The following is a 26,778-nucleotide window of genomic DNA, read 5'->3' on the forward strand; positions in this document are numbered from 1 at the left end:
TGGCATAAGGCAAAATACAGATCTAGAAGGCAATAATACAGATTTAGAAGGCAATAATACTAATAAATAAGTTAAATCATAATACTCCCTTATTCTCCTGTGTCTAGCTCCCAGCTTTCATTTAAAGTAAATAAAGGATATTATAATCTTACGCATACTTGTCAGAAGCAGGACCCTTTAAGAACCAGTCATTTGAATTTTAGAGTTGCTGGGTGTATTGAGTAGCTGGAAACTAGAGGTTCCAAAACATATGAAAATATACTGTAATGGTGCACTGTCTGTCTGTAAGATTCCTCTTCTACATATGTTCATGGGATCTATTACAAAAGTCAGTATCTTTATGTCAAATAAACCTTACACTACAAAACTTGAAGATTTTCTGATTTCTGGAGTAAATCATAATTGCCAGAAGCTTGCTCTGAACAGATCACACCTTCTTTCCATTCCAGTCTTTCTGCTTTGTTTTTGTTGTTGTTGTTTGTTTTGTTTTTTAAGGTGCTTATTGTAATAATCAATGTCTACAGTTGCATAGTGCTAACTGTATTTTTTGGCATTTCTCTTTAGCTTTACCCAAACCTCCTGGAACACCTGTGGTGACAGAAAGCACAGCGACAAGCATAACTTTGACTTGGGATTCTGGAAACCCTGAGCCAGTCTCTTACTACATAATCCAACACAAACCCAAAAACTCTGAGGAGCCATATAAAGAAATTGATGGGGTGGCCACAACACGCTATAGCGTGGCTGGCCTAAGCCCATACTCAGAGTATGAATTTCGGGTAGTTGCAGTAAATAACATTGGGCGAGGGCCGCCTAGTGAGCCTGTGTCAACAAGGACTTCAGAGCAAGCACCCTCAAGTGCACCACGCAATGTGCAGGCCCGTATGTTGAGCTCTACCACCATTTTGGTACAGTGGGAAGAACCTGAGGAACCTAATGGACAAATACAAGGTTACAGAGTTTATTACACCATGGACCCCACTCAACATGTCAACAGCTGGATGAAGCACAATGTGGCTGACAGTCATATTACCACTATTGGGAATCTGGTACCCCAGAAAACATACTCTGTGAAGGTTCTTGCTTTTACTTCTGTTGGGGATGGACCACTTTCCAGTGACATTCAAGTCATCACTCAAACAGGAGGTAAACTAGCAATGAACAGAATTTGTGTGAAAAACTTAAAATGCATGCAGAAATTTTGCAGGGAGAGAATTTGAGTTTAAAATGTTGAAAAAAACTTCCTCTCAAGGATAGCAAGTTTATTCAGGCAGCTTTTGCAGATAACCTTTTCTCAATTCCACAGTGCAAGCTATCATTGAAGGGAGGAAATTATCCTCTCACGGTTTCATTTCTTCTTTCATCAATCTCAAGAAGCTTAACTGAAATTTAACTGAAGTCTCAGGGAGACCTTCATTCTGGAGGTGGGCAAATGTTATGGCTTCTATTTGGCAGTGCTCTGTGCACCAGAAGTGTTTGTGAAGTAGTTATTCACAGCTTTCTTTGAGGAGTTACCTGTGTTGGTGAGTTTTGTTTATGTGGCGTGTGGTTTCCTTATGCTACTTCATTCTAGTGAATCTTGCTTTTGGAAATTTAAAATGTGTGTGTACTGAACATGTATTCAAATAGTTGGTAAGTTTCTGAAAACACATGAAACATGAAAACATTAAAACGAAAAAAACCCAAGCCTTTGTGCAGGTTCAAGCAAGCAGTTCTGTACACTTTGGATTTATAAATCAAATACAACGTGCCCCTACAAAGTGCATACCACAGGGTCACCATTTTCTTGTTTTAAGTTTGCAGCTGAGTTGTTTTGTTTCTGTACAGGAGTTTTAGGTCCATGACTTAGCTTTATTAGCAAAGGACAAGCACGCATAGTGGAAAACATTGCAAAGAATTTTTATGAAATCAAAAGCAAGAAGCTCTGGCGGAGCTACACTACAGAAAGTGTTTTACTGTAGCTGTAAGAAATAAAAGCTCCCTTTGTCTAGTGGTTTAGAGAACGCTGCATGAAGTATTACTGTAGGCCAGTGATTGCCTAGAAATATTATATAATACTACTTGAACTTTTTAGTACTGGAAGGTTTCCCGTTCAAGAATTTAGCATCCCTCAAATTCTTAAAAATATATCTCTAAAGTGTAACTGAAGACAGTTATGTTTCATCCACCTTTTACTTCTGCATTTTACCAACATGCATTTAATGAAGAACAGAAGTTGAAGTATTGTCCTGGAACCTTTCTAAATGTTGTATTACACAAAGGTGTAGGTGATACCTTTCGCACTATCTCAGCCAAGAAGTTACTAAATTAACTTACTTAGATCTTCTACTGGTATATTAAAATATGTCTGTATGCACGTGCAGATGGAAATTTGTACACCTTAGTTTAATTTTGGTAGTTGTAACTTTTTTCAAGGACTAGTTTTTATAGTGACACCTGACTTCTTTTTGAATCCGTGTGCAAAAAGCTTTTAAAGAAGCAGGTTTAGTGAGCTCCTTCTCTGTGTTTTCACTTAGAACTGTAAACCTTTTAGATTAGTAAGAGTTTGTTAGTGGCTTCCCCAGAGAAGGATGAAGTGATTGAAATAACAAGCACTGAGTCTCAGCTGGACAAGCCCAAATTACATTACTTACTGAGGTCACTTCAGAAAAGCTTTGTTTATTAAAACCTTTGTAGAACTTGCCATTAAACGTGAGCATCTGTTTCCGATTACCATTGCAATCTGAAGAAATGATGACAACGTTAACAGTGCAGGAGGGATTTTCAATACATGTTTTCAACGTCGTAACAGAGTTGACATTGTTTATTTGTGGATATGTTAAAAATCCAAAGAAAACCTAAAAGGAGGATTTTTAAGCACTGATACTTGTGCTTGAGATATGAACATTTTAAGTCATAAAAAAGAAAAATAGCTAAGAAAGTCTAGTTCAGTTCTCCAGTTCAGGGTGTGTTTAAAAACTAAGATCCTCCCATATTTCTATCCAGCCATTTCCCTTCAGTGAACACTGCAGAATAAAATACCCTCCTTGCTCTTCTCTTCCAGATTTGCTGTAATCTAAATCTGAATATGATTGGTTTGGTTTAAGTCTCTCTCAAGCTGAAACTCATCCGGATAAATATAATGAATTATAAAGAACCAAACCAGCGGAAATGGATTTAATGGAAACATATGTAAAAGAGTAAAAGTGGGAATGGGGTGGTGATTACATTTTGATTGATTTTTTTTCCTTTTTTTTTGAAACAAATAAGCCTGCCACTGTAAATATGTAGCATAACCCGTATGCTTACTTGGGAATATTAGAGTATATATACAACAAAATCTGATTGACAGCTGTGACTTACAGGCTCTGTTAGCTGGGTTTCCTTCAAAGCTTTCCTCCCTTATGTGTATGCTGATCTTTGTAGAGAGATTATAAAAAATGAATATTTTTTTTTAAAAAGCCTGTTTACAAGAATCTTTGCTTTCTTAGTGCAGCAGAATTGTTCTTTTGAAATGGCTGTATGAGTGGCTTCTCACTTTGCAGCTCAGCCGAAACTCTGCTGATAGTGAAAATTAGGTTTCTAATTAAAATATTAACTAGGAGAAGGTAGTTCAAGGGGAAGAGAAGGAAGCATTTTTCAGAAAACGAAACATTAAAAAAAAAAAAACTTTAAAAAAGTTTTATGTACAGTTTTGTGTTTCAGTATTCTACTTAAGCATTTTAAGGAAAAGCCATGTCCTATTGCCCAGTTGTTTTCAGCAGTATTTTCGTTGATGTAAAAAGACACAATTTTAAGAAATTAAGGAGTCAGAAAACAGCTGTAGAGCTGAACCTTTTGAATAAGGGAATATCAATTCCAAAAGCTACACCTAAGAAAATCCTTATTCTGCATTTTGTGTCAACGGATTTGCTTCTGATGAGGATGGAGTCAAGACCAGTGTATTATTTAGGTGAATTTACTTACTAATACCAAATTTTAGAGTAAAGAAATATTGGTATAAGCTTTAGTGTGATACTTGTCCTTCTTTACTTGACTAGAAGACAAAAGCTCTGTGGGTTTGTCTCCATTTAGCTACCCACGACACACTTCTGTATCTTCCCATATTTACTTGCTTTGCTTAAACTGGTCAGAAGTACATATACTCTCTGAGCAACAGACTTTAACCTGTGTGTTCCAGGAAAGTTCTTGAGCTTTAAACTGCATGTCTGGATTTGGATTTGGATTTGTTTGGTTTGGTTTGGTCTGGTTTGGTCTGGTTTGGTTTTAATGTGCAAAGAGAGGCTAGCTACTGAAGGAATTCAGAGAATCTGGTTTTTATTCTGAGCTTAGGAAGAAAGAGGTGAGAGTAGGAGATACACGAGGGTGGGGTAGTGGATTTTTGGAGGGAGAGAAAAAATATTCTAGGAGATTAATATGTACCTGTAAACATATGCTTCTTTAAACAAGAACTTACAATATAAAACATACTGTTAATTTTAAACCAAGAGTTAACAGTGGTTTGAAGACTAAGGATTATTACAGTTATAAAAGGCTAATCTTTTGAACATATGGAAAAGGACAGTAATGAGAAGGTCAAGTATCTGACTTTCAGGGCACATAAATAGAGCCTTAGCTTAAGGGGAATGAGTTAATGGTTATGGAGTTCTTATTGTAAAAGATTAGAAATGCAGAGGAAGGCAGTCTGTAACAAGGAAATACAGTTCTGTATTGTAGCAAGCTAGCTACTTTGCCCGATATTTCAAATTTTTTCATGAACACATGAACGACGAAACCTCATGTCTCTGAAACTCCACAGTACTAGTCTCCTAGCAGAGCATTTAGTGGAAATGGACTTCCACAAGGGGAGGTTTGAGAACACTAAGCTGGAAACTCAACCGTTATGCAAGGAAGCAGGTAGAAGGAGAATTATTTGGAGCTGAGGTGGGGTGCAGGATGTTTTTTAAGTGACAAAAATCCCCTTAAGGAACATTTCTGGTCAGATAGGAAACAATATTTCAGCTTTTGAATAACCCCTGTGCTCTCAAAGCACAGTTAACTTCTGTTAAGTGCCTCAGTCTCTGTGTTTACTCCATTTAAATGCTAACATGATGAGACCAATATTGAGGGTCTTACCCTCACACAGTGATTCTTCTAGCTTTTAATCTTCCTCTCTTTCTTCTGGTTAGAACACAGAATAGGGTATGGCTATGGGATTTTTTTAAAAAATAAATCTGATTTTTTTTCTAATCAGAATTCTGAATTTTGCAAATACGTGGATGAGCACTGGAAATCTGCACACTTCACTTTTATCACTCAAGTATGGAAAAATGCAGCTTGAAATAATTTTAAGAAAACTCCTACTACACTGTAGAAATAGAGTGGAGACAGAATTAATTAATCTCTTCACTGTGTTCTCTAGTAATTCTGTCTTTAAGGCTGACCAACATACTTATTTTATTCTGGGGGCTCCCTGAACATCAGTTACACATGTTATCTTAAGAAAGTGATTTATGGTTTTCTGGTTATATTTCACAAAATGTGCTATGCTTTTTAGACATTTAAAATGTATTGTAGTTAATTATTTTGAATACAGTGGTTTTGTGTTTGATACTGCAGAACTGCAAGCCTCAGCTATCCTCAGCCTCATTTGAAGAGGTTATTTCTGTTGTAGCAAAAAGACAGAGAGCAGGATACACATATATTTAGTACATTACCTGTTTTATTTTTTAATTATATTCCATGAGATTTTGGTATTTCAAGAAGTGCAAGTATTGTTTTACAAAACAAAAACTCCAGAACACATTAACTTCAATTGTAAGAGCTTCTCTATAGAGCTTCGTGCTTCTTCCAGAGCAAGCAGAAGTATGATTTCTTGGTCCCTTTCAATCCCCAACTGATTGTAAATTCTCTTGATAGGTCTACTGTCCTTTCCAAAACTGATTCCTAATTGAACTTACTGAGTTTTGTCCTAGGTATGGATTTCACCCTAGCAATGTCATGGGCCCCTTTCTATCTTGGAGACTCTCCTCTCTTTCCAGCATCACTTGCAAACCCAGGAGAGCCCTGAATTTTTTTTGTTACCTCAGCCAGCTGAGGAGCTATGTAGTGCCCTTCCAATTTGCAATCCCATTTTACGATTCTGTTCTGGCACTTGAATCAGGGATGGACATAGAACCACATATGCAGGACCAGGTCTAGCGATCTGTGATTGTCCAGCAATAAGCATGGAGGAGTAGGCAACCAGAAGCGTGGAAGTTTTGAACAGCAATTCTGGACTTTTTTTGTTGTGATGATGTTGATGATGATTCATGATGATGAAACAACAAACTTGTTCTTTGTTTTGTTACTGCACTGTAGTGTTTCATCATGTTTACTACCTAAGTTATGTCATGTTTACAAGCGAGAAATAGGAAGAGGTATACTTGGTGCACAGGGAAATTATGGGGTTTAATATGTGTTTGTACAGCACATTGACCTCAAAGCAGAAAAGACAATATTGAGAGAATGATCATGCAGAAAGTCCCCATTCAGTGAGGTGACCATATATAGCACTAACATGGAAAGTCAGATTTGATCTGTGTAATTAAAAACACTTCAAGAGTATAAAGTTAACTTACATAGATTTTCTGGTTTCCCTCAGTTTTTTCATCTCTGAAGGAGACCAGTTCTGTCAGCTTCTCCAGCCTGGCTTAGTTTCCATGTGCCACTGAAGAATTTTCTGAACTGATGTTGTATGTTCCAGGCATAAATTCTAAATAAATTAAAAGCTATTGTTCCACTTTCTTATCTGGTACTTTTTCTTAGGCTTAAGCCTTGGCTTCCCTACCAGTTTATGAGCAATAAAGCTCGTTTAGTTTCTGTTATTTTCTTTTTGTTTTGTTTCTTCTCCATCTTTTCTGTTTGGATTAACGCAGATTTCCCTGTCACCTCTTTCTCTGTCAGTGTTTTCAGCTTCAGAGTTGCCGAACTGTGGTTAAAAATATGAGAGTATACTGAATTTTGCAGCAAGGTATTATTTTGATAAACAGCTTTTGTGAAAGTCCAGTTAACCATCAACTTGTCTTATAAAATGATAGAGAATTGCAGACCTAAGACCATAAAGGATTGTTTTTGAAAGGAATGCTTGGAGGATGAGGGTCTTAAAATGTGCAGAGAGACAGGAAATACCCTTTGTTCTCCAACTGCTGCCATATTTATCATAATGGATGGTACCAGCCTTCGTGTGGCTCACTTGACTGGTTGTTTACTATTACTTCCTGGCTATGTTCTGCAGTTCATGTATCCATACATTAAGCTCAGATCATAGCATCACGGGGTGATTCAGGCTGGCAGGGTGATCTTCTGGGAAGGTCTCCAGCCTAGAGCAAGGCCCCTGCCCAGAGCAAGCTCAGCTGTACGTTCAGACTAAGCTGCTCAGGGCTTCACCCAGTTGAGGCATAAAACCCCCCAAGGGTGGATACAGTTGATCCTCCTTGGACCCACCACTGGGCTGCCCTCATGGGGAAAAGGCTTCTACTTTATCTCTAGCCTGAGCCTCTTGTGTTTCAGCCTGTGCCGCTGCCTCTTGCCCTCCCACCACACACCCCTGTGAAGAGCCCGACTGTGTCTCCTCTGTTCCTCCTATCGGTGCCTGGGATGCTGTTGGGTGCCCCCAAAGCTGTCCCTTCTCCCGTTGAACCAGCCCGTCTTGCAGCCTCTCCTCACAGGGGAAGGGCCCCAGCCCAGAGCCTTATTGCTGAGAACGCGATGCAGTAACCAGATGTGATCTGACAGGCAGTGAGCAGAGGGGCTAGTCCCTACCCTCCCCTGGCTCTTGGGATGGCCTCCTGCTCACACCACCCCAGGCATCACTGGCCCTTGTTGCTACCTGGGCACATGCTGACACCAGCTCAGCTTGCTGCTCACCAAGGCCACCCCCCCACAGATGCTCCCTGGCCCTATCAGCCTCGGCCTGCATCCCCACAGGGCTCTGCCTTCCCAGGACAGGGCTTACTGTACTCCATGGGGAACCCTCGGCCTGTTCATCCCCGCTTTCCTGCTCCCTCTGAACAGCAGCCTGGCCCGCGAGTGTGTTGACTGTCCCCCCCCCAGCATGATGTCATCTACAAACCTGAAACATGTGCCCTCCATCCCTGCCTCCCGGTCAATGATAGAGATATCAAACACAAGATGGATAGCGTGGCACATAATGTAAGCTGCTGTTTGACCTTCCCTGATCAGGCAAAGGTGATTTCGTAACTCCAACCGTGCTGCTCAGTTACCTTGCCAAAATAATTTTTTTCCCTATCCTTTGATAGAAATGGAAGGAAATATTTTTTTCCAAAGATCAGTTTTACCAGTTTTTATCTTTTTGTCAGATGAAGCAAACAAAATGCCTACAACCAGGTACGCACTGAGTTTTATGACATACATTTGGAACAACCTGTAGCAAAACAAACACTACCAAATAGCTGCCTAGACTCCAGATTTTATTATTAAGTTTTGGCAAGCCTGCAGTGGGGCTCCACATCTGCTTTAAGCCATGTTCAACAGGAGGCAAATCTGCAGCTGTTGTCTTGTTACTCAGGAGTGTTTTGAAGCAGATAACCTAAAATATTGCAATGTCCACCTACTAAATGCAGTTGTACAACTGTGCTATAGATTTACCATGTTGAAGTTTGATGTAGTGGCATTTCAGAATCTGTTTCAAAGTTAGTAATTATCCAGTTATCCCACTCTCTCCATCTTAATTTCAAATCCATTCAGTTTTAAGAGGATAAAATTAGAAATATTTCTTTCAAAAAATACTTTGTTGATATTTCCTATAATTGCCCGCTGTGCTTTGTGGTCTTTTGCCATTTGCACTTTGCAGTACCCAGGAAGCGTTCTCTTTATATGCCAGACCTCTTTCAGAAAAATAGATAATTACTCCAATCCTTTTTCTCCCCATAAAGAGAAATATTTGCCATTTCGCACATAGGTTATTAGATTGCTGATGTTCGTCACCAGGCTCGTTTTCAATTGCATTTCAGTTCTGTGTGCCTTATTTACACTGCGAAGGATTTATTTGAAATCCTTGGTAATTTGTAATGTGTGAGTTAAATATATCAGTATTCTTTTTCTGAGCTCAGATTAATTTCTTTCATAGTACAGTTAGTCAATTTAAGTTCAGTAAGTTCAATAAAACTAATATTGTGTGAAATATTCGTTTAATAGTTTAAACAGTTTGAAAGATAAGTGTTGAACGAGCCAAATAAACAATTGGTAACACTGCTCAACTCTTTCTTTAGTGCCTGGTCAGCCATTGAACTTCAAAGCGGAACCTGAGTCTGAAACGAGTATATTACTTTCTTGGACACCTCCACGCTCTGATACCATTTCCAGCTATGAACTGGTTTACAAAGATGGAGAGCACGGGGAAGAGGTAAGTGAAAGGCTATAGATCCTTTAAATACTCTTTAATGAATCAGACTTAAAATGCTGCAATGGTTTAGAATTGATAGATTAGTAACTTTCTTTAGTACAAATGCCTTGATGTTTAACAGTTTGTTAAACCCAGCAGTCAGCCTAACGATAGAATGAGAGCATGTAAACAGCAGAAAATGCTGTTGATAGCAGCCAGTGGAGCTTCACTGTTGTTCGCAACGAGTCATCCACAAAAGTTGCATCCAGTTTCAGACACTGATCATGCCTCTGCAAGCCTGTTCCTCAACAAAGCAGAGGGGTCTGGGTGCATGTTATGGACTCAGTAAGATTTTTTGCACTTACACATGGACTTTGGAGTCTGTTTTCAGCCTTAGAGAATTTCTGTTTCTTTCTGCCACCATGTGAGAGAAGTCTCAAGCTTCTCTGATCTTTCAATAATACTTGAGAAGAAAATATGGGGGTTTTTTAAAGGTAAAAACAAGCTATGGACTTTTTCTGTAGCAATATTTCTTAAAGACTTTTCAGTTTGAGGGCTTCTGTGGCATTAGTACTGTAGACTTTAGAATAAACTGTTCTTCTGATATGGAAACCATGTGATATTGCCAAGTGTCCCAGATAAACGAAAGAAGCCAGCAGTCTCAGAAGGCAGCAGGAGAGTGTCAGCCTCATTGATTTCTCCTACATCGTGAACTCGTTTCTGATGCTTCCACTGAGCTTATGTTTATGGCAGCTTCACACATATACTGTGAATGCATAAGCTTATATTGTTGAAGGGTGCCAGATCTGTATTTCACCTCCAAAAAGGATGCAGGCCCCTCTTTAGTAAGTTACCCTGTGGAAGAATTTGTTTCTTAATAATTTGAACACAAATTTAAGTACAAGGTTAAACCCAAGATTACTCACATTATAAAACCCTGTAGTTCATTGTCATAAGAAGTAACTACAGGTAAGGCTTTGTTCATGTGTTATTGTCCGAAAAGCCTTTTTATAGTTTGTACACAGCTACTACTTCCTCAAACAGTCAAACAATATTTCTAGCTCTGAGTTTCACCCATTAAGCTGTCGACTTTTAAAAATATTGTTCCTTAATATGTGTTTGTCAAAAGTAATGTATTCATTTTTGCTCTGGTTTAGTTTGGTTTCGTTCAGATTTATTTTCTTGAACTTAAATTGTTCTCAGTGGGTTTATCATCAGAGTATAAAAGCACTTCTTCTATAGGCAACATATGGAATTCAGAGTCTCTGAATATTAATCAAGACATCCTCTTATTACCTACTTTCAGCAACGGGTTTCCACTGAACCTACAACGTCTTATCGCCTACAAGGCTTAAGGCCAAACAGCTTGTATTTATTCCGTCTAGCTGCACGTTCTCCGCAAGGCCTGGGTGCTTCAACAGCAGAAATCTCAGCGAGAACCATGCAGTCAAGTAGGTGTCTTTCCTTGATAAATTTATTCCTTTGTCTTGTATTTCTGAAGCAGATGAAACACTGTAGCCCAGAGAGGCAGCAATAGAGAAAAAGGAAAAATGATTAAAATAGAGCATTCATGGTGCTTAGCACAACAAAAGAATGCTTAAAATGTGTATTTTTGAAGATGTGTTGTGACCAGCTTAATATATGAGTGGCTCTTCATAGTTTCAGAAAAAAACCTGTAAACCAGTGTCTAAGGAAACGATATTATGCTGTCATAATAATATTTGATTTTATATTACAATAGCATAAAATGTTTTATGATGTAATAGATGTACATTAATAACAATCCTCCACCCATAAAATTCCACCTGCCCAGTCTGCAGATTTCCTGTAACATGGGGATGTTCTTGCAGCATCTCCCTGAAGTACAAAAAATTTGTAGAGTGGGACAGGTTGAATATTTCAGACTGAACCAAAAATTTCCTCTTAACTGTTCTTCTGTAGTAGCTAATTGTTATGATTTCAAGTTCTATTTTGCTAATCTAGGCTTTTTATGATGTTAAGTCATTTTTTACACCAGTAGAAAAATTATTTTCTCACTAGATGCGTATGGAAACAATGTCATGAAACTCATTACATTTGTATGCAAATGAGATGCAAAAATTTGTCAGGATTAATATATATACATTTTTTAAATATTTAAATTAAGACCTAATTAAAACAATCAGATGTTTGAAGATGTTGTCTGGAAGTGCTACTCTTGCCTGATAAGTTATGCTTTCCTGACAGTTTGCATTACACTGTGCCATTTTAAAAATTAGTGGCATTCTATTTGTATTTGTTTTAAATTACATGGCCTTTTTCTTAAAGTAATATTATTCTAAACAGAAAATGCAGATTCTCAACTGACACAGGGCTTTTTAATTTGCAGTCATGGCAGATGTGATTACACCAACATTCTTTGTTAGAGTTATATATTAATAGTAATTAGTGTGACTAGAGATACAGTGCTGCAGACCTTTAACCAAAGATAAATGTGCTTCTGAAGCATTTCTAAGGCATTTGGAATAACCATAAAAAATTATTATATAACACAAGGCTATTGTACAGATAGTGGCAAGGCACTTTTTAATTTTAGTAATCCAGAATCAATAATATGATGAAGAAAAGGTATTTATTTATTCTGGGAGCCATTTCAGCTATTTAGAATGCTCATTATCTTATATTGGGTGATGATTTTTTAGGCTACATGTAAAATAAACATCTAGGGGCCAAGGTTGAACATTCCATATATAAGCACATTGCCATTTTTCCCTTCTTGAATATAAGAATATGTTATGCTTTTTTCACTCTTATGTCTTCAGATAGTGGGAAAATCCAGTTGATTTCAGTGGGCAGACTCTGGTTATTTGCTGAAAACATTGTAAAATCTTTTCTGCAGAAATTGAGTATTTTAAGAAAAATGCATATGCATTAATAAAACTGGTTACACAAGTAGCCTACAGATTATCCTTAGTTACATAAATGCAATATTTTGCATTTTCAGAGTATGATGGATTAAAAATTAATAAACCTTTATGACTTTATTAGCAATATTCAGCAGAATACACTATTGCCTTTCATCTTGGTTCCAGGAGGATGCTACAGGGATTTATTTCTTTACACATCAGATTCTTAAGGGACATTTCACTTGTATTTTAATTCCTGCACAAGTCAATGGTACAAGAGGACCAACGTGTTTTGAGTATTTGTTTACTGAATTATCCTTAAAAAAAGAAAAAAAAAAACCAACAAAAAAACCCAAATGTGATCATTCTCATCTGTCCCCCCATCCAACTCTTCTAGTTAGTTGAAATGCTGGTGTGTTCCCTCCTGTTTTCCCTTCAGAAGATCAGTGTACCATACTGAGTGAAAAGCCATTGATCCCTGTAGAAGAGCTGTAGGGAACTGAAAGATACATGTGTAAATGCAGCAGGTCACAGCAGGGTCCTAGGCCTTCTCTGTTGCTTTAATTTTGTTTGATGTGCCTAGTCTAAGTGCCAGAAATCCACTTGTTTCTTTTTTTCCCTTAAGAAATGGGAAGGAAGGGGGCGGGGGGTGGATGGGGCGGGGGAAGGAAGAAGAGGGGGTGAAGTGCACCATCAAGATCTTGCACCCAAAATTTATGTTTTCCTTACAAGAGCAAAGGCAGAAATAGAAAAGAGGCCACGTTCACTACTTCTGCCAGTGAATTTGAACTATGACTCCCTTTCTGGTGCTCTGGATGATCTCAGTTAATAAGACTAGACTTTGCTAAGTCAAAGTCCATTTAAGCACATAAATGCATACCTAACTTTCAGTACTTGAACTGCCTCAATGAAAGCAATGGAGTGACATATATGCTTAAATTTTCTGGAGCCCTGAGAAGATAAATATGCTAACAGATTCCTTTGAGTACAAATCAGTAAAGGTGAGCACTTTCACTCTGGAAAATTGGTGCTGGTGATGAGAGACAAATCAAAGTCAGAGTCTCACTGTTCTGGTGTGCTGAGCCTGTGAACTCTCTCTGTAAAATTAATACTTGATTTCTTGACATGTTGTGCGGGGGTAGATTTTTTTTTCCTGTAGAAGTTACCTATATTACTGGTAGGATTTAATTCTTTGCTAGCAAAGGTGTCTCCAAGAGGAGTTAAAAAAATAAAACTGACAGCTGATCTAGGGTAAGTACAAGTTACAGTCAGAATCAACAAGCCTGTCACTTTTTCCTGGTAGGTAAATCTTTGACTAAGACTTTCTTTGTCTTCTATTGAGTGCATGCTCCTAGTATGTTGGCTACAATAAATGTTTCAGTAAATGCTTTCCATTTAAACACAATTTGCAGTTGACTTGTGCCAGGCAGACTCAGTTATAAACAAAACCTGAAAAAATAATAATTTGTTTATGAGAGTGGAGAGGCTACAAAAATGGCAATTTATGGAGCAATTTATAGCAATTATTGCAAGTGTTTAGGAGTTCTGTAAAAAGAGAATTTTTCTCAAAGAAAGTAAATCCACTTGAAGGGGATTTGTCCAAATTTGTAAGTAAATACATGTCACGAGTAATTTTAAATATTATAGCTTGCACTAATTGCAATGATTATAAAGATAGGTCAGTAGTCATAGAAGTGTCACGTTTTTGTTTTATTTCAAGAAGAATTTTAATTACAGGTAGGTAATATTATTTTGAGGTTTCATTTTCATGTATTTCCCCTGCATCCTTTTTCACCATTTAGTTGGTCTGTTCATTTTCAGTTTCCTCATGTTAATAAGCCAAGGTGCATATGATTATCTGACGCTTTGCTTTTTTAAGTTTCTACTTTTTTTGGTTTATTTTCATTTGGTTGTCTTTTATTTATTTTTATTTTTTCTTTTGTTCATTTTTTTCAATCACTCCTATCCTTTCACTCAAATCCTCCTTTAACCCACTACTGAAATTAGAGCCATCAGCTCCTCCTCAAGACATTAGTTGCACAAGCCCCAGCTCCACTAGCATTTTGGTAAGTTGGAAACCTCCACCGGTGGAAAAGCAGAACGGCATTATCACTGAATACTCCATCAAGTACATTGGCATTGATGGAGAAGATGTCAAGCCCCATGAAATTTTGGGAATTTCCTCGGACAGTAATCAATACCTTTTGGAACACCTGGAAAAATGGACTGAGTACCGGATCTCTGTGACTGCCCACACTGATGTTGGACCTGGCCCAGAGAGCTTAGCAGTATTGATTCGGACAGATGAAGATGGTATGTTGCCTCCACTACATCAGTTTGCGCATCTATGACTCTCTGTCGATCTGCTGTCTTTTGTATAGCCTAACAGTATTTTTTTCTGCTCCTCTCTTTTCCCAAATCACAGATTTTATCACCCTTTGAGTTTTTTTTCTCAAAGACTTGTCCTTTCTACACCATTTTTATACTTGGTATTTTTATTTTTTTAACAGAAAGTACCTTTTTGTGAGTGTCATTAATCTGCTGCCCCTCTGAGCCCATCCATATCCTTCTTGCTCTTCCTTTAACATAAAAATAACTCTCCGGAGAAAATCTTTCTGACTTTTTCTTGATTTTACAGTCATTTTTATTTTTAAACACTTATGTCTGTAAACTTTTTTTCAAGTTTTGTTATTGTTTTTTTAATTATTATTTTTAACTGCTTTCTTGTTCCATGTTATGCTTTTTTATTTGGGTTTTTTGGCTTGTTTTTGGGGTTTTTATTTTGAGTTTTGTTTTTGATCTTGGAAAACTGATGCTCCACACATTTTCTTTTCTTCCATACTTGAAAGTGACAGAAGACAACCCTGTTAGCAGCACCCTTTTTATACTACTGGGGGAAAAAAAAAAACAAACAACCACAAACCCAAAGAACTTAGCAAACGAAAATAAGGGAAACTTTTTTGAAATCTTTTGCGTTTTTATTATTAGCAGTATTACTATTATTTCAATGATTATAATATGTCTTTGTACTATAATGCTTTGAATCTCAAAGCATCTTCCTTGGCTTTTGTACATTTTTACATGTTTTTCTATTTCTCTAATACTCTTTTTTCTTCCATTTTTTTGCATCAGTCATGTTTTTTGATCTTTTCACTGAAAGGTAGAGCAGATTGGTCGAACATTTTCATTTGTTGAACAATTTGTATTCTTCAGCGAAAACATAGTGAGTCTGCCCTTTTAAAAAAAAAAAAAAAAAGAAAAGACATGGGTGGGACAGATGCCTGTAATTCTCTTCTGTCCAATGATGTTGTTCCAGTTCCTAGTGGTCCTCCTCGCAAAGTCGAGGTAGAGGCTGTCAACTCTACTGCTGTTAAAGTGTCATGGCGCTCACCTGTACCCAATAAGCAGCATGGTCAGATCCGAGGATACCAGGTCCACTACGTGAGGATGGAAAATGGAGAACCAAAGGGTCAGCCCATGCTGAAGGACATCATGCTGGCTGATGCACAGGTAATTAGGGCAATTCATGCTCTTTCCTAGGTCACTGTGTGAAACATCTTGTGTACTGGAGAGCTATGCAGAACTGCCTGTTTTCTTCTTTCTATATTTCAGCCTACCAGCTAACATTTTTTATCTCTACTTTAAAAACTTTTTTCAGAATATTGACATTTAAAGGTTCTTGGGCCAAACCCAGGCACCCTTTTCTGTATAGGTGTGCAACTAAATGCTAAGCTGTGTCATACTGCTGGCTCCCTTAAACCTGGGGACTTCACTCTATACCTGTGCTCTGAAGTTTTAGATCATCAGGTAGATCTGAGCCAGGTTACAGTCAATGTAGCAAACTGTGCACTGCCTGATCCACTAACCCAATATTTCTTTGCTTCAGTGGAGAACCTAGAATCATTAGAAGCCTGTGTTAGCCCATTATTACAGTATTTCTGTCATTAGTGTGGTATCCACCTCACCACACGTTTCACAGGAAATTATTAGTGCAAATTTAGAAATCACTGAGGTATTTGTACTTTTCATTATTTATATCAATAACTGTGTATCAATAAACTAAGGAGCTTAGTTAAATAGGTATGGGGTTACTTACATTACAAAATTTCCCATCTGTTTTCTAAATTATAAGACATGATCTCATCAGCTTCAAAAAACTTCTAAGAATAGGATTTTACTAATTAGAATACACTAGTGCTCTGTAAAACCGAAGATTTCCAAAGCTCCTGGAAGAATCGTCCTACATTGAACCAACTACCAAGAACACACCTATCACTCCTAGCTCTCAATTTACGACTGGAATGACTAGAAACAATAATTATCAACCTAGCAATAAGTAAAGGGTTAAATTTGCCTCTTAAGCATTTTATGTGAATAAATAAATGTTTTTTTGGCTTCTTTTGTTTCTCCTTCCAGTCTTAGTTCTCAGTTTCGGCTCTGCAGATATCCTTTTTTGAGAACAGGTCTCCTATACCTGCATGTTGCTGATGACCCCATTCTCAAAGTATTGTCTCTGATCCTGGAGGTCTTTGTTGCAGGTTTACCTGCCAGTCTATCTATCTATATGTATGTACTTACTTACCTGTTTTGCAAAACATGGTGTTCTTACAGGTTAAATTCAGTGGAAAGTTGGAAACAAGTGGAGAGGTGGGAAGGGAATAGGAAATGGTAGAGGAGATGGAAAAGAAGATGCTACTGCACTTTAGTTCTCCCATTCCTTGCACAGATTTTCACTTTCAACCTTTGCGTGGTAGTAGTTTAAAATATTTTTAAACACTACAAGGTCAGAAATTGGAGACTAGATGAGATACTGGATGCCAAATATCATAAAGGCAAAAGTCGCATTTCTTTTCTTGCCAAGTTTGGCTTTGACCTGCCTGTCTGTCATTAATTCACTCTGAATAGTCACCTTCTTTCTCCTCCTGCCACTCCTTCCGACCTATCGTACTTGTATGATACACGTGATCAGGGTTTGTGCAGGTTGAAGACCTTGATGGTAAAAGATCAGTGTGGTTAGGTTTCAAGCTTAAAAAATCCTGCTATTAATTTAAATAAGACATTGAATTCATGTAGGAAACTCAAGCATATAGCCTAGTAACGAGATTAAATAAACCAGGTAGCCTTTAATTCTGCCTTGATAGCTTTTACTAATGCATTCTATTATAAAATATTAGTACATGGTACAAGAGGATTCATGACTTCTTTCCTCTTTCAAGGAAAGAGAAGTGTCTGGTTTTTAGGAAATTGATTAAAAATGGCTGGCCTGATTTCATTAACCAAATCTATGTGATTCTACACATTCTATTCAAATTGTACATGATTTTTCCAGACATCTTTCTTATTTATTTTACTATTAAGAAGAAAATACTACCTCAACCAGGCTACAAATCTCTTCATTTCTTTTGTTTTTCCTTCCAACATTCTTTACTCTCAATCAGTGGGAATATGATGATACTACTGAACATGTGAGTAGTTTTTGACTGGCCAGAAAAACTGTGTGTTGGGTTTGGGATTTTTTTTTGTTGTTTTTGCTAGTTTGCTTGTAGCCTCCTTTTATTTCTTCAAGTTTTGTTCAGTTTAGATTTTTTTTTTCTGTCATGTGCAAAAACGCATGCTCCTAACACTGAAGGTTTTTCCCTTACAGCACTTTTTTTATCTTTTTTTTTTTTTTTTCTTTCCCCTTTTCCCAGGAAGAGTGGGGGTTACTGTTGCTTGCTTGTTCTGGCGTGTAGCATGATACGAAATGTACAGATCTGGTTTGTATTTTCTTCTTTTTGATGGCTGTCACTAATTTTGCCTCACAATTTCCTCTTTACAAGAAGGTGTTAGAAAAGTAAAATAAAAGTGGTTCAAATTTGTGTAGCTATAGTCAGATCCTTCTGTATTCGTTTTAAGGCTTATGTTTTTTGTGTCGCTGAAAGTTGAAGTTAGTTGTGCTTTCTTTCTGGTAATTTGATAAATGTATTTTGTATGCTGTTAGGAAAGCCAAATGCCCTATAGTGTTTATGCCTAGGTAATGGTATTTACTGTATCCCAATCACACTTCTAAATGACAACACTACGTGCAGTCATATATCTTACACTGTGAAGTACTGTTTGTTTTAGATGAGGCTAATATCTTTTTCACTGTTTAAAAGGATGGGAATTTTATTTTTCCTTTTACAATTTTATTCTGCTAATATCAGGTACAGTTTCCTTATGAAAGACGACAAGTTTGTCTTACTGATTTTGGCCTTTAGGGTCAATTCAATTCTGAGATAGAGTCTAAGGAGAGGGGGGTTTTGTAGGCTTTTTTAATGTGTTTTTATTTTGTTTGAGCTATATTTTGCCCACTCACTCTGATCATTACCTTATTATTTCTATATTGCTAACAATTGACTGTAAATACAATGGTGAATTCTAATCACATCTGTACTAAGCTCATACCCACTATCTTGGAAAATCTATTTACTGTGGATAGTCTGACCCATAATTTTTATATTAAGTTTCATGGTTGTTGTATCTGAGGGATGTGTGATTGCACAGTTGCTGTTTATTCTAGACACATAAGTATACCATCTCTCTGGCAGCAGTGAAATTTAGTGTAAATCCATTCAGGCATGTGGAAATGCATGAGAGTAGTCCAGTGGATACAAACCAGAAGCTGATGAGTGGAGAACTTTGGGCCAGTCCATGGCCTCCAAATACTTTCCTTTTATATTTACGTATAAGATTTATTTATATTGTGAGTGTCAAGGCTTAAATTCCTCTGGCTGCCCTTACAGCATGTTGTAAGTCCATTTCAGGTGGCTGGCCCTTCACCATCTTCTGTGTGTGTGCATATGCATGTGTAAAAAGATTCCACTTGCTTTGACACTTTGAGTTTGATCTTGCTCCCATTCACTTCTACTAGCTAAAAAGCTACCTGTTTTGTAGCTGCTGTCATCTCTGTGAGGGCTTTCAGATTTATTCTCTGACCAGATTTTTAATGGTGTTTCAGTTAATGGTCTTTTAGACCTGAAGAGTGAGTTGTTTCAGAAGTCCTTTGGGGTGTTTAGATATTCAATCCAACCAGTGACACAGGTTTCAAAGAAAGTGTTATGAAAGTAACGAGACTGTCTTGTTCAGCTAAATCGTCATTACTTACAAAGTGTGGATGCAAATGCAACACTCTTCTTACTAGGCATTTTATAACTATATCAATGGTGTCCTGTAAATGACTAAGTTAAACAGAGTTTCTCATATCTACATTTGCATGCCTTTCACAACGGTAGTAGTATTCGTCAGGCAAGGTATTTCAGATGGCCTTATTCACTGTTCACACCACTAAGCCTTTGGCCTTGTGCCTTAAGCTACCTGACGCATGCTACTTAGAAGTGTGCTGTCTTTTATTGTTAAACACCTTGCGTTATGAAGCATTTCACACAGGACAGTGTGTTTGTGCTCTCAAATGCTTGCTGTCACTGCCAGTAGCATGGAAGTGTGTGCACTGTACAAAATATATACAGGGGTTGTCTGAAGCATTCCATGATCTCCTGGAAAATTATAATTTTTTAATAAATCGTTCTTGTTTTATTTCATCTTAGGAAATGATAATTTCTGGGCTTCAGCCTGAAACTACATACTCCTTCACTGTGACAGCCTATACAACAAAAGGTGATGGAGCACGCAGCAAGCCCAAACACATATCTACTACTGGTGCAGGTAATATATACCCATTAATGTCTGAATAAATCCTTTGACTTTTCCTGCTAGTGTTTTACTCCAATGGTTTGGAAGACTCCTGTTGTGTAAAAAAGAGTTTATAGGACATAGGATTTTCTGTTTCAGTATCTGTCCATTTATTCAGACAAAAACAGAACCAGTGTCTCCCTTGTCCATTTCTCAGTTCAAGATGCGACCAAAACGTAATACTTTACACTTTCTAGTAGCTCCTCCATTCCGATTGGTGTCTTTGTGGAGATGAAAACAAAAAAAGAAATTCAGAGCTAAGAAGCATAGTTGAAAACCTTGTGAAGGGCTTTAATGATCTTTGTGAGAGCAGCAATGCTGCTGCCTGTCAGTAAGAGCATTGAAAGAACCTATCTGTATGACGGTCACAATTTATCTCTGTGATTAGTAAAGCAGAGAATTAGAAAACAAAATGAAAGTCCAGCCTGTGAAACCCTGAAGCCCGTATTGCTTCTGTGGCAATTTGAGGTATAAACTGGTGCAAAACACACCATGCCACTGTGTTCAATCTGCATTTGATCGTAGGTGGTACTAGATGGTGGGTATCTGACTGCATGAACAGTTCAGCTGATTCAGTTAGCACTGATGGGATGAACTGAATTGCTTTTAGATGAGGAACAATGTTTTTAAAATTTAAATGGTTCACTGTGGCACAGCTTAACCAAATGATACCACAACAGCCTTAGTGTGGTGTTCACCTACAGGTGTTCACAGCCTGTAGGTGTTCATTTTCTGGGTTTTGTAGTGTAACCATTAAGGATATTACATTACAATCACACAGAAACCTTTGTAGCACTGTTACAAGCTCTCTTAATAACAATGTAATGTTTATACTAATATAAAAAGTCCAAAAGGCATATGTATTTGTATTGACTCGATTGATTCATTGTTTCAATTTTTAAAACAATCACTGAATGTGAAGCATATCTTGTACTAATATCAGAAACATCTACATCCTTGTTTAATCCACTCCTTTGGGAAAACCTCAGTCTTGGTGGCTACATATATTGTATAGTTTCACTTTAGATTTTAGAGTGTCTTCCAGTCATCACTCTTGACTGATAATGAAGCTTACCCTCCATTTCTTATCTTTCCTGAATTCTCATGGTCTGGGGAAAAAAGTGATATATACTTGTTGCTTGCATTCAAACTTGATTTAAGAAAAAAGACACTTGATCCATTATTCTTTTTAAAGTTCAGTGCCAATTTAAATAAACACAATTATATACATTATGATTCGGACAGTTTCTAGACATAAACATAGGCTATGCAAACCAGATGGCAAAACTTAAAGCTTCTTTGCGTTTAGTCCTTATTGACTATTCATGTTTCACTCTTCCAAGATGTCTGATGCCTCTACTCTAGAAAGATGAACAAATACAATGTTCCATAAAACCCTAATGACTGAAGAACAATTGAGAATCAGAGTCATGCCTGTAAATGTAATACATATTACACTGTTCTTGCTGTTTGCTTCACCTTTGGACCAGTAGTGTTTATTCCTGATCTCTAGGATAACAGCTAGTTACCATTTTGCTCCTTCATACATTCCACAGCTTGCTGTGATTGAGTTATTTTTGCAAGGAAAATTCCTATGCAGGTTTTTGAAAAAAAGAGATAACAGTCAGTACCAAGAATTTCCAGCTCTCTGTCTTTATATGCAAATACATCACGCAGGTGAAGGAATAATGCATTAATACCAGGGGCTTGTAGGTCTGAAATAATACCCTCTTATTCTCTGAAAGTTTCCATTTGATTTTTTTTCCTAAAAAGGTGCTATTCAAATACTACAATAAAGCAAATGAAGGGTCTGACTTTATAGTCTAATTTTTAAAGGTTTAAGTCAGCTGCAGCTGTATAATAAGTGAGATTATATCCATAAGAGACATGAAAGGAGAATAAAGGCCTAAATGTTTACTGGAGAAGCTTACTAGAGTATAAGTTATTCAGATGGTAAGTAACTATTCACCTGTTTCCAGTTAGTAATATAAAAGGATTGTTTACATTTTTAGACAGGAAAGATTCACCAAACATAAGTGAGCCTATGCTATGGTAACTGCAGTTATTAGTGAACTCACTGAATGCAGTTAACATTTTCACTCCAGAGTGTGTTTTTGTTTTATATTTAGTTTCCTTTCCTAGTTTTTGAAGTCAGATGGAAGAAAAAATGTTACTGAGCATTTCTGAGTCAAAGTGTAAGAAAATTTTAAATTACTTGGGGCAGAAGTTACAAAATATGTGATTAACAAGTCCTTGATAAAAGTTAAGACTTATTAATCAGTGATATACAACTTTTGTGGAGAATTTAATCAGACCTTTAATTTCTGGGTCATAGTACTTGAAGAATCTAATAGCACAACAGCTTGTCCGTTATTTGGAATTTACTCTCTGTGCTGGACAGCATTCTTAAAATACAGATTTTGGCTAAGAGGAGAAAATTCACATTAAGATGGTGGTGTACTGTATAGCAGCTAACAAACAAATTGCTTTGGGTAATTTGGCAAAGCCAGCTTGCATGAGCTTTTACTAGCAGTGGCATGCCATTACAACTGTTTGGTGTAATGACTGTTGCAAAGGGGGGGGTGAGGGACACCTTTCTGTTTAGTAATGGAGGTGGGCTTCACTAGATTAGAGAATGGGCAATTTCACTTCATTTGGGCTCATCGAAAATTCAGGTATTATTATCAGAAGAAGTTTCTAGATAGAGCTATTCCATGACACTGCTGTATATAGGACTGCATAGAATCCTGCCGTGTGTCCCATAAGACTGTAAGATTCACAAGTGACCAATAGAAGAAAATGTTAACTGAAAGCTATCTGGAAATAAAAACGGAGAAAAAAACCTTTTTCTTTCTCCATCAATAGTTGTGAGTTAACAAAAAGGAAATTCATAGACTTTGCAAAATCAGATAAGCTCCATATTAAATTAAAAAAAAAAGTCACCATTGTTATTTACCATTTTAATGACAGGGTATTTTATTGGATAAGTAAGCTTTACTAGTTCCCCCGTTCTGATCAACAGCAACTAGTAATTTCTTTCTTTCTCTGTAGTAACCGCAAAGGTTAAAAAATAGTTCTAAATGTGAGGTCTGCCACAAGAAAAAAAAGCAATTTATCACAAAAATAATTTAGTGACACCTTCCAGCAGTCTCTCCTCTCAAAAGCTGAAGGAGTTATTATTCTATTTGTGTGGGCTCTTCTTCTCTTTCATATGCTCCATTGGTTTCAGTAATAGTTATAATGTAGAGAAAAATATGGCCTGCAAAAGGCCTTCACAGCTTTTCTTTGTTCCGTAAAGGCTCATAATGATCAATGAGGAAAAGTCAGAACTAGTCAGAGAGATATTCTTTATGCAGTAGAAAGTATAGGAAGAAACCTACAAAATTCCTGGGAATAATACTTGCAGATGAACTAGACATTTAAAAGGAAGGATATTTGGAAAATCTATATAAAAACTAGCTATAATTCGTATGCAATTTGAACCAATGTCACAACTTATGACAGATATACTGAGGAAGCAGCTTATTAAATGTGGAATTTTCTTCAAGTCATGCCGTTCTTCCCTCCTTATTGCTAATTCATTACGGAATGGTAGTCAGAACTTCTGACAAAAGAATCAGATTTGCTGGATGCCTGAGAACTGAAGATAAGTAATAAAATCCATTGAAGTGTTAAAATACAGGAACCAGAGCTCACAGTGCAGCAGTTACATTCACGTGGAAAGGCTTTGAATGCAGATGGAACTAATTAGTGTTCATGGAAGACTATGTTATCATGGCACTACTACTCCCAAAACTATTCTAGTCTCTTGGCCAGTCAGGCATTAGTAACAAAATTCTAAGTAGTTACAGATATGCTTCATTATCAAATAAATCATTGTAATAGAAACAGACTATTTTGAAATAGAAATATTAATGAAAATATAAATGAAATATATATGTATATAAATGAATATGAATAAATTAATAATTAAAAATTAATATATAAATAAAATAGGAACAGTAAATGAGAACAATTGATATGGGGACTCCAGTAGTGTATACCATATAGGTTGTGTCATGGGATTTTCCCCTCAGTTACGGTGAATTAGATCCTCTGGACTGAATGTCCTCACCACACCCAGAGTCTGAATTTCTCTGAAGGACAAATCATCAGTTCCAACCAGTAGGTCCCAGTTAAGGATCTGAGTGTATCTGGCGTGCAGGTTAAAAGAGCTTCCAGTTTAGTGTTCTTCAGAAGAAGTCCAGTTCATGTGCACCAAGACCATGCTGGAAACCAAATCATATATGATAAGCCAGGACAATCAAGAAATTAAAGTCCAAACTGTGCTATTGCTTAAAGCTGAAACAGACCATTCTGGAGGTATTTGTGTATGGGAAGTGGAATGATAGGGTTCTGTCATACATAGTAATGATTGTTGATGACATGGTTGGTCTGACTTCCCTTCTACAACATTTTAAGTATCACATCTAGAAACTTGTAATTTCTCCATCATTATTATTATTACTACCACTACTGCTGCTTTTATCATTAATTATTTTTCCATTTACAGGAATGGCAGGAATGTGCCTTGGATTAAATTAATGAATACTTATGACAATACTCTTTTTTTGCAAGCAAGGATTTGTAAGTGAGACAGAACCATTCATAAGATGTCTGTTTGAAGTTTTATTTCTTGGCTTGTGTTCCTAAGTCCTGTGCCTCTGAATGTTCTCTGTATTTAGAAATACTGGTAAGGGAAGAGACAACAAATAGTAAATGGCTTTACTATTGTAGTTCATTATACTGTATGACTCAATAGTGCAGGACGAGACATTATTTCTTCCATAAGACAGTAATTTGTGGAACTAGAATGAGGGAAGACAAAATTTATCCCTATTCCTGCTAAAACTAGGCTCAAGAATTGTACATGCAATTCTGTGTGTATTTATTGTCTTTAAGTAACATTGTGCTACAGTTCCAGGCAAACCTCGGCTTGTGATTAGCCACACACAGATGAACACGGCTCTAATTCAGTGGCACCCTCCTGTGGACACTTTTGGCCCGCTGCAGGGTTATCGCCTGAAGTTTGGTCGCAAAGACATGGATGCATTTACAACCATGGAGTTCTCAGAGAAGGAAGATCATTTCACGGCCACAGACATTCACAAAGGAGCTTCTTATGTCTTCAGGCTTTCAGCTAGAAATAAAGTGGGCTTTGGGGAGGAGATGGTTAAAGAGATTTCTGTTCCTGAAGAGGTACCCAGTGGATTTCCCCAAAATCTTCACTCGGAGAGCTCTACTTCTACATCTGTTCAATTAACTTGGCAGATGCCACTCTTGGCAGAGAGAAATGGCATTATCACCAAATACACCATCTTGTACAGAGATATCAATGTTGCTTACCAGCCAGTTGAACTCCCTGTTGTTCCTGCTGATACCACTATGACACTTTCTGGCTTAAAACCAGATACCACATATGATGTAAAAGTACGTGCCCATACAAGCAAAGGGCCTGGTCCATATAGTCCAAGTGTCCAGTTCAGGACACTACCCGTGGATCAAGGTAGGATTTGTCTGCTTATGGCGTTGACCTTTAAAGGAGTATCGGTCTTTGGATATCAGTGTTTTTGAAGCTGTAAATAAAACTGACTGGCCCATTCATAAAAATAGGTTCATCAAAGACAAAAGGTAAAGTATGTAAATCTTAATATGTTTTGGATGCCTTAGAATTCAGTTGTCCCAAGCAAGTTCTGGCTAACATCTTCACAATTTTTTCAGGTAAGGAAAATGTGTGTGTTGGGTTGTCACTAGGTAAGAGTGAGAATGAGTTAAAATGGGATATTTAAATATGAGCGAACAGGTAGGAGCATTCAATCCTTGTTGTTTTTGACCTAAATGGAAAGCTAATACTCCCACGTAGCAGTGGAAACACGCAAAGATCTAAGCTCCAGGAAGTTGTTTATATACATTGTTTCTTTTTTTCCAGCAGTGTTTGCAAAAAATTTTCATGTTAAAGCAGTAATGAAGACTTCTGTTTTGCTGTCCTGGGAAATTCCAGAAAATTACAATTCAGCCTTGCCTTTCAAAGTAAGTTACTTTCCATTTGTACAAGAGAAAATACAGAAACTAGAGGATGCCATTCACCTGGTTAAGTAGGTTACTGAATATGCGGATTTTTTTGGTATTGCTGCATTTAAGAATGCAAACTAATCAGCAATACTGATCCAAGCTGTTAAATTCAGTCGTTTGGCAATATGAGCTTTCCACTGTTGTAACAGTATTTCCAAGTCAGGCTCATACTAGTTATTATACATGTATGAACACCTTGAAAATTTGTAGTTCAATAGTACTATATTTTAGAGGAAACAGTGGAAAGAAAATAACATTTTTTTTCTTATTTTTTAGTAATTTCTGTAGTGACCATAACTGAGTATTATTTTGTTTTTTTGTCTCCTCACATTTACAACAACAAATTTTGCTTTAAAACTCACTATACTATCTATATCATTAGCCAGATAAAGAGACTCAATGTAACGTGTGGTATGGCTGGCATTTCTTCTGCATTATTCTTCATCAATTGTGTCATCTAAGGCAGTGGCCAGTGGAGAGCGGTATTTTATGAACTAAATGTTGCAAAAACCTTTCTGAATAAGGAGTGGGAATGAAAAAGTCAAGGTACCTTTAACAACCAGTGTGCAAAACTACTGAATGTGAATAAGTGAGATTGGATTTTAGGAGTGCTTACACTGCTTTAAATTAATGTAGTTCTTTTTTTTCAGTACTATCTTACAGCCCAAAATGCCCTTTAATTTGAATTTATAGCTACGTTCATTCCTGAATTCAGTGTGATAGTATCAG

General features: G+C 37.1%; 1 protein-coding gene across 7 annotated transcripts in view; it reads left to right on the plus strand.

Moving 5' to 3' along the window:
• The window catches only part of PTPRD (protein tyrosine phosphatase receptor type D), a 458,392-nt gene that overhangs the window by 325,999 nt on the left and 105,615 nt on the right, over positions 1 to 26,778 (plus strand). For 4 of the 7 annotated variants that reach the window (XM_075078277.1, XM_075078275.1, XM_075078276.1 and 1 more), the window contains 8 exons: positions 565 to 1,146; positions 9,231 to 9,364; positions 10,650 to 10,794; positions 14,236 to 14,541; positions 15,545 to 15,738; positions 19,794 to 19,911; positions 24,896 to 25,483; positions 25,907 to 26,007. In XM_075078277.1, coding sequence (XP_074934378.1) covers positions 565 to 1,146; positions 9,231 to 9,364; positions 10,650 to 10,794; positions 14,236 to 14,541; positions 15,545 to 15,738; positions 19,794 to 19,911; positions 24,896 to 25,483; positions 25,907 to 26,007 — 2,168 coding nt within the window. Of the gene's footprint in view, positions 1 to 564; positions 1,147 to 9,230; positions 9,365 to 10,649; positions 10,795 to 14,235; positions 14,542 to 15,544; positions 15,739 to 17,666; positions 17,694 to 19,793; positions 19,912 to 24,895; positions 25,484 to 25,906; positions 26,008 to 26,778 lie in introns of all 7 variants that reach the window. The other 3 variants (XM_075078282.1, XM_075078278.1, XM_075078281.1) reach the window with 3 other exon arrangements.

The sequence above is a fragment of the Phalacrocorax aristotelis genome, chromosome Z, assembly GCF_949628215.1.
Source record: "Phalacrocorax aristotelis chromosome Z, bGulAri2.1, whole genome shotgun sequence".
NCBI lineage: Eukaryota > Metazoa > Chordata > Aves > Suliformes > Phalacrocoracidae > Phalacrocorax > Phalacrocorax aristotelis.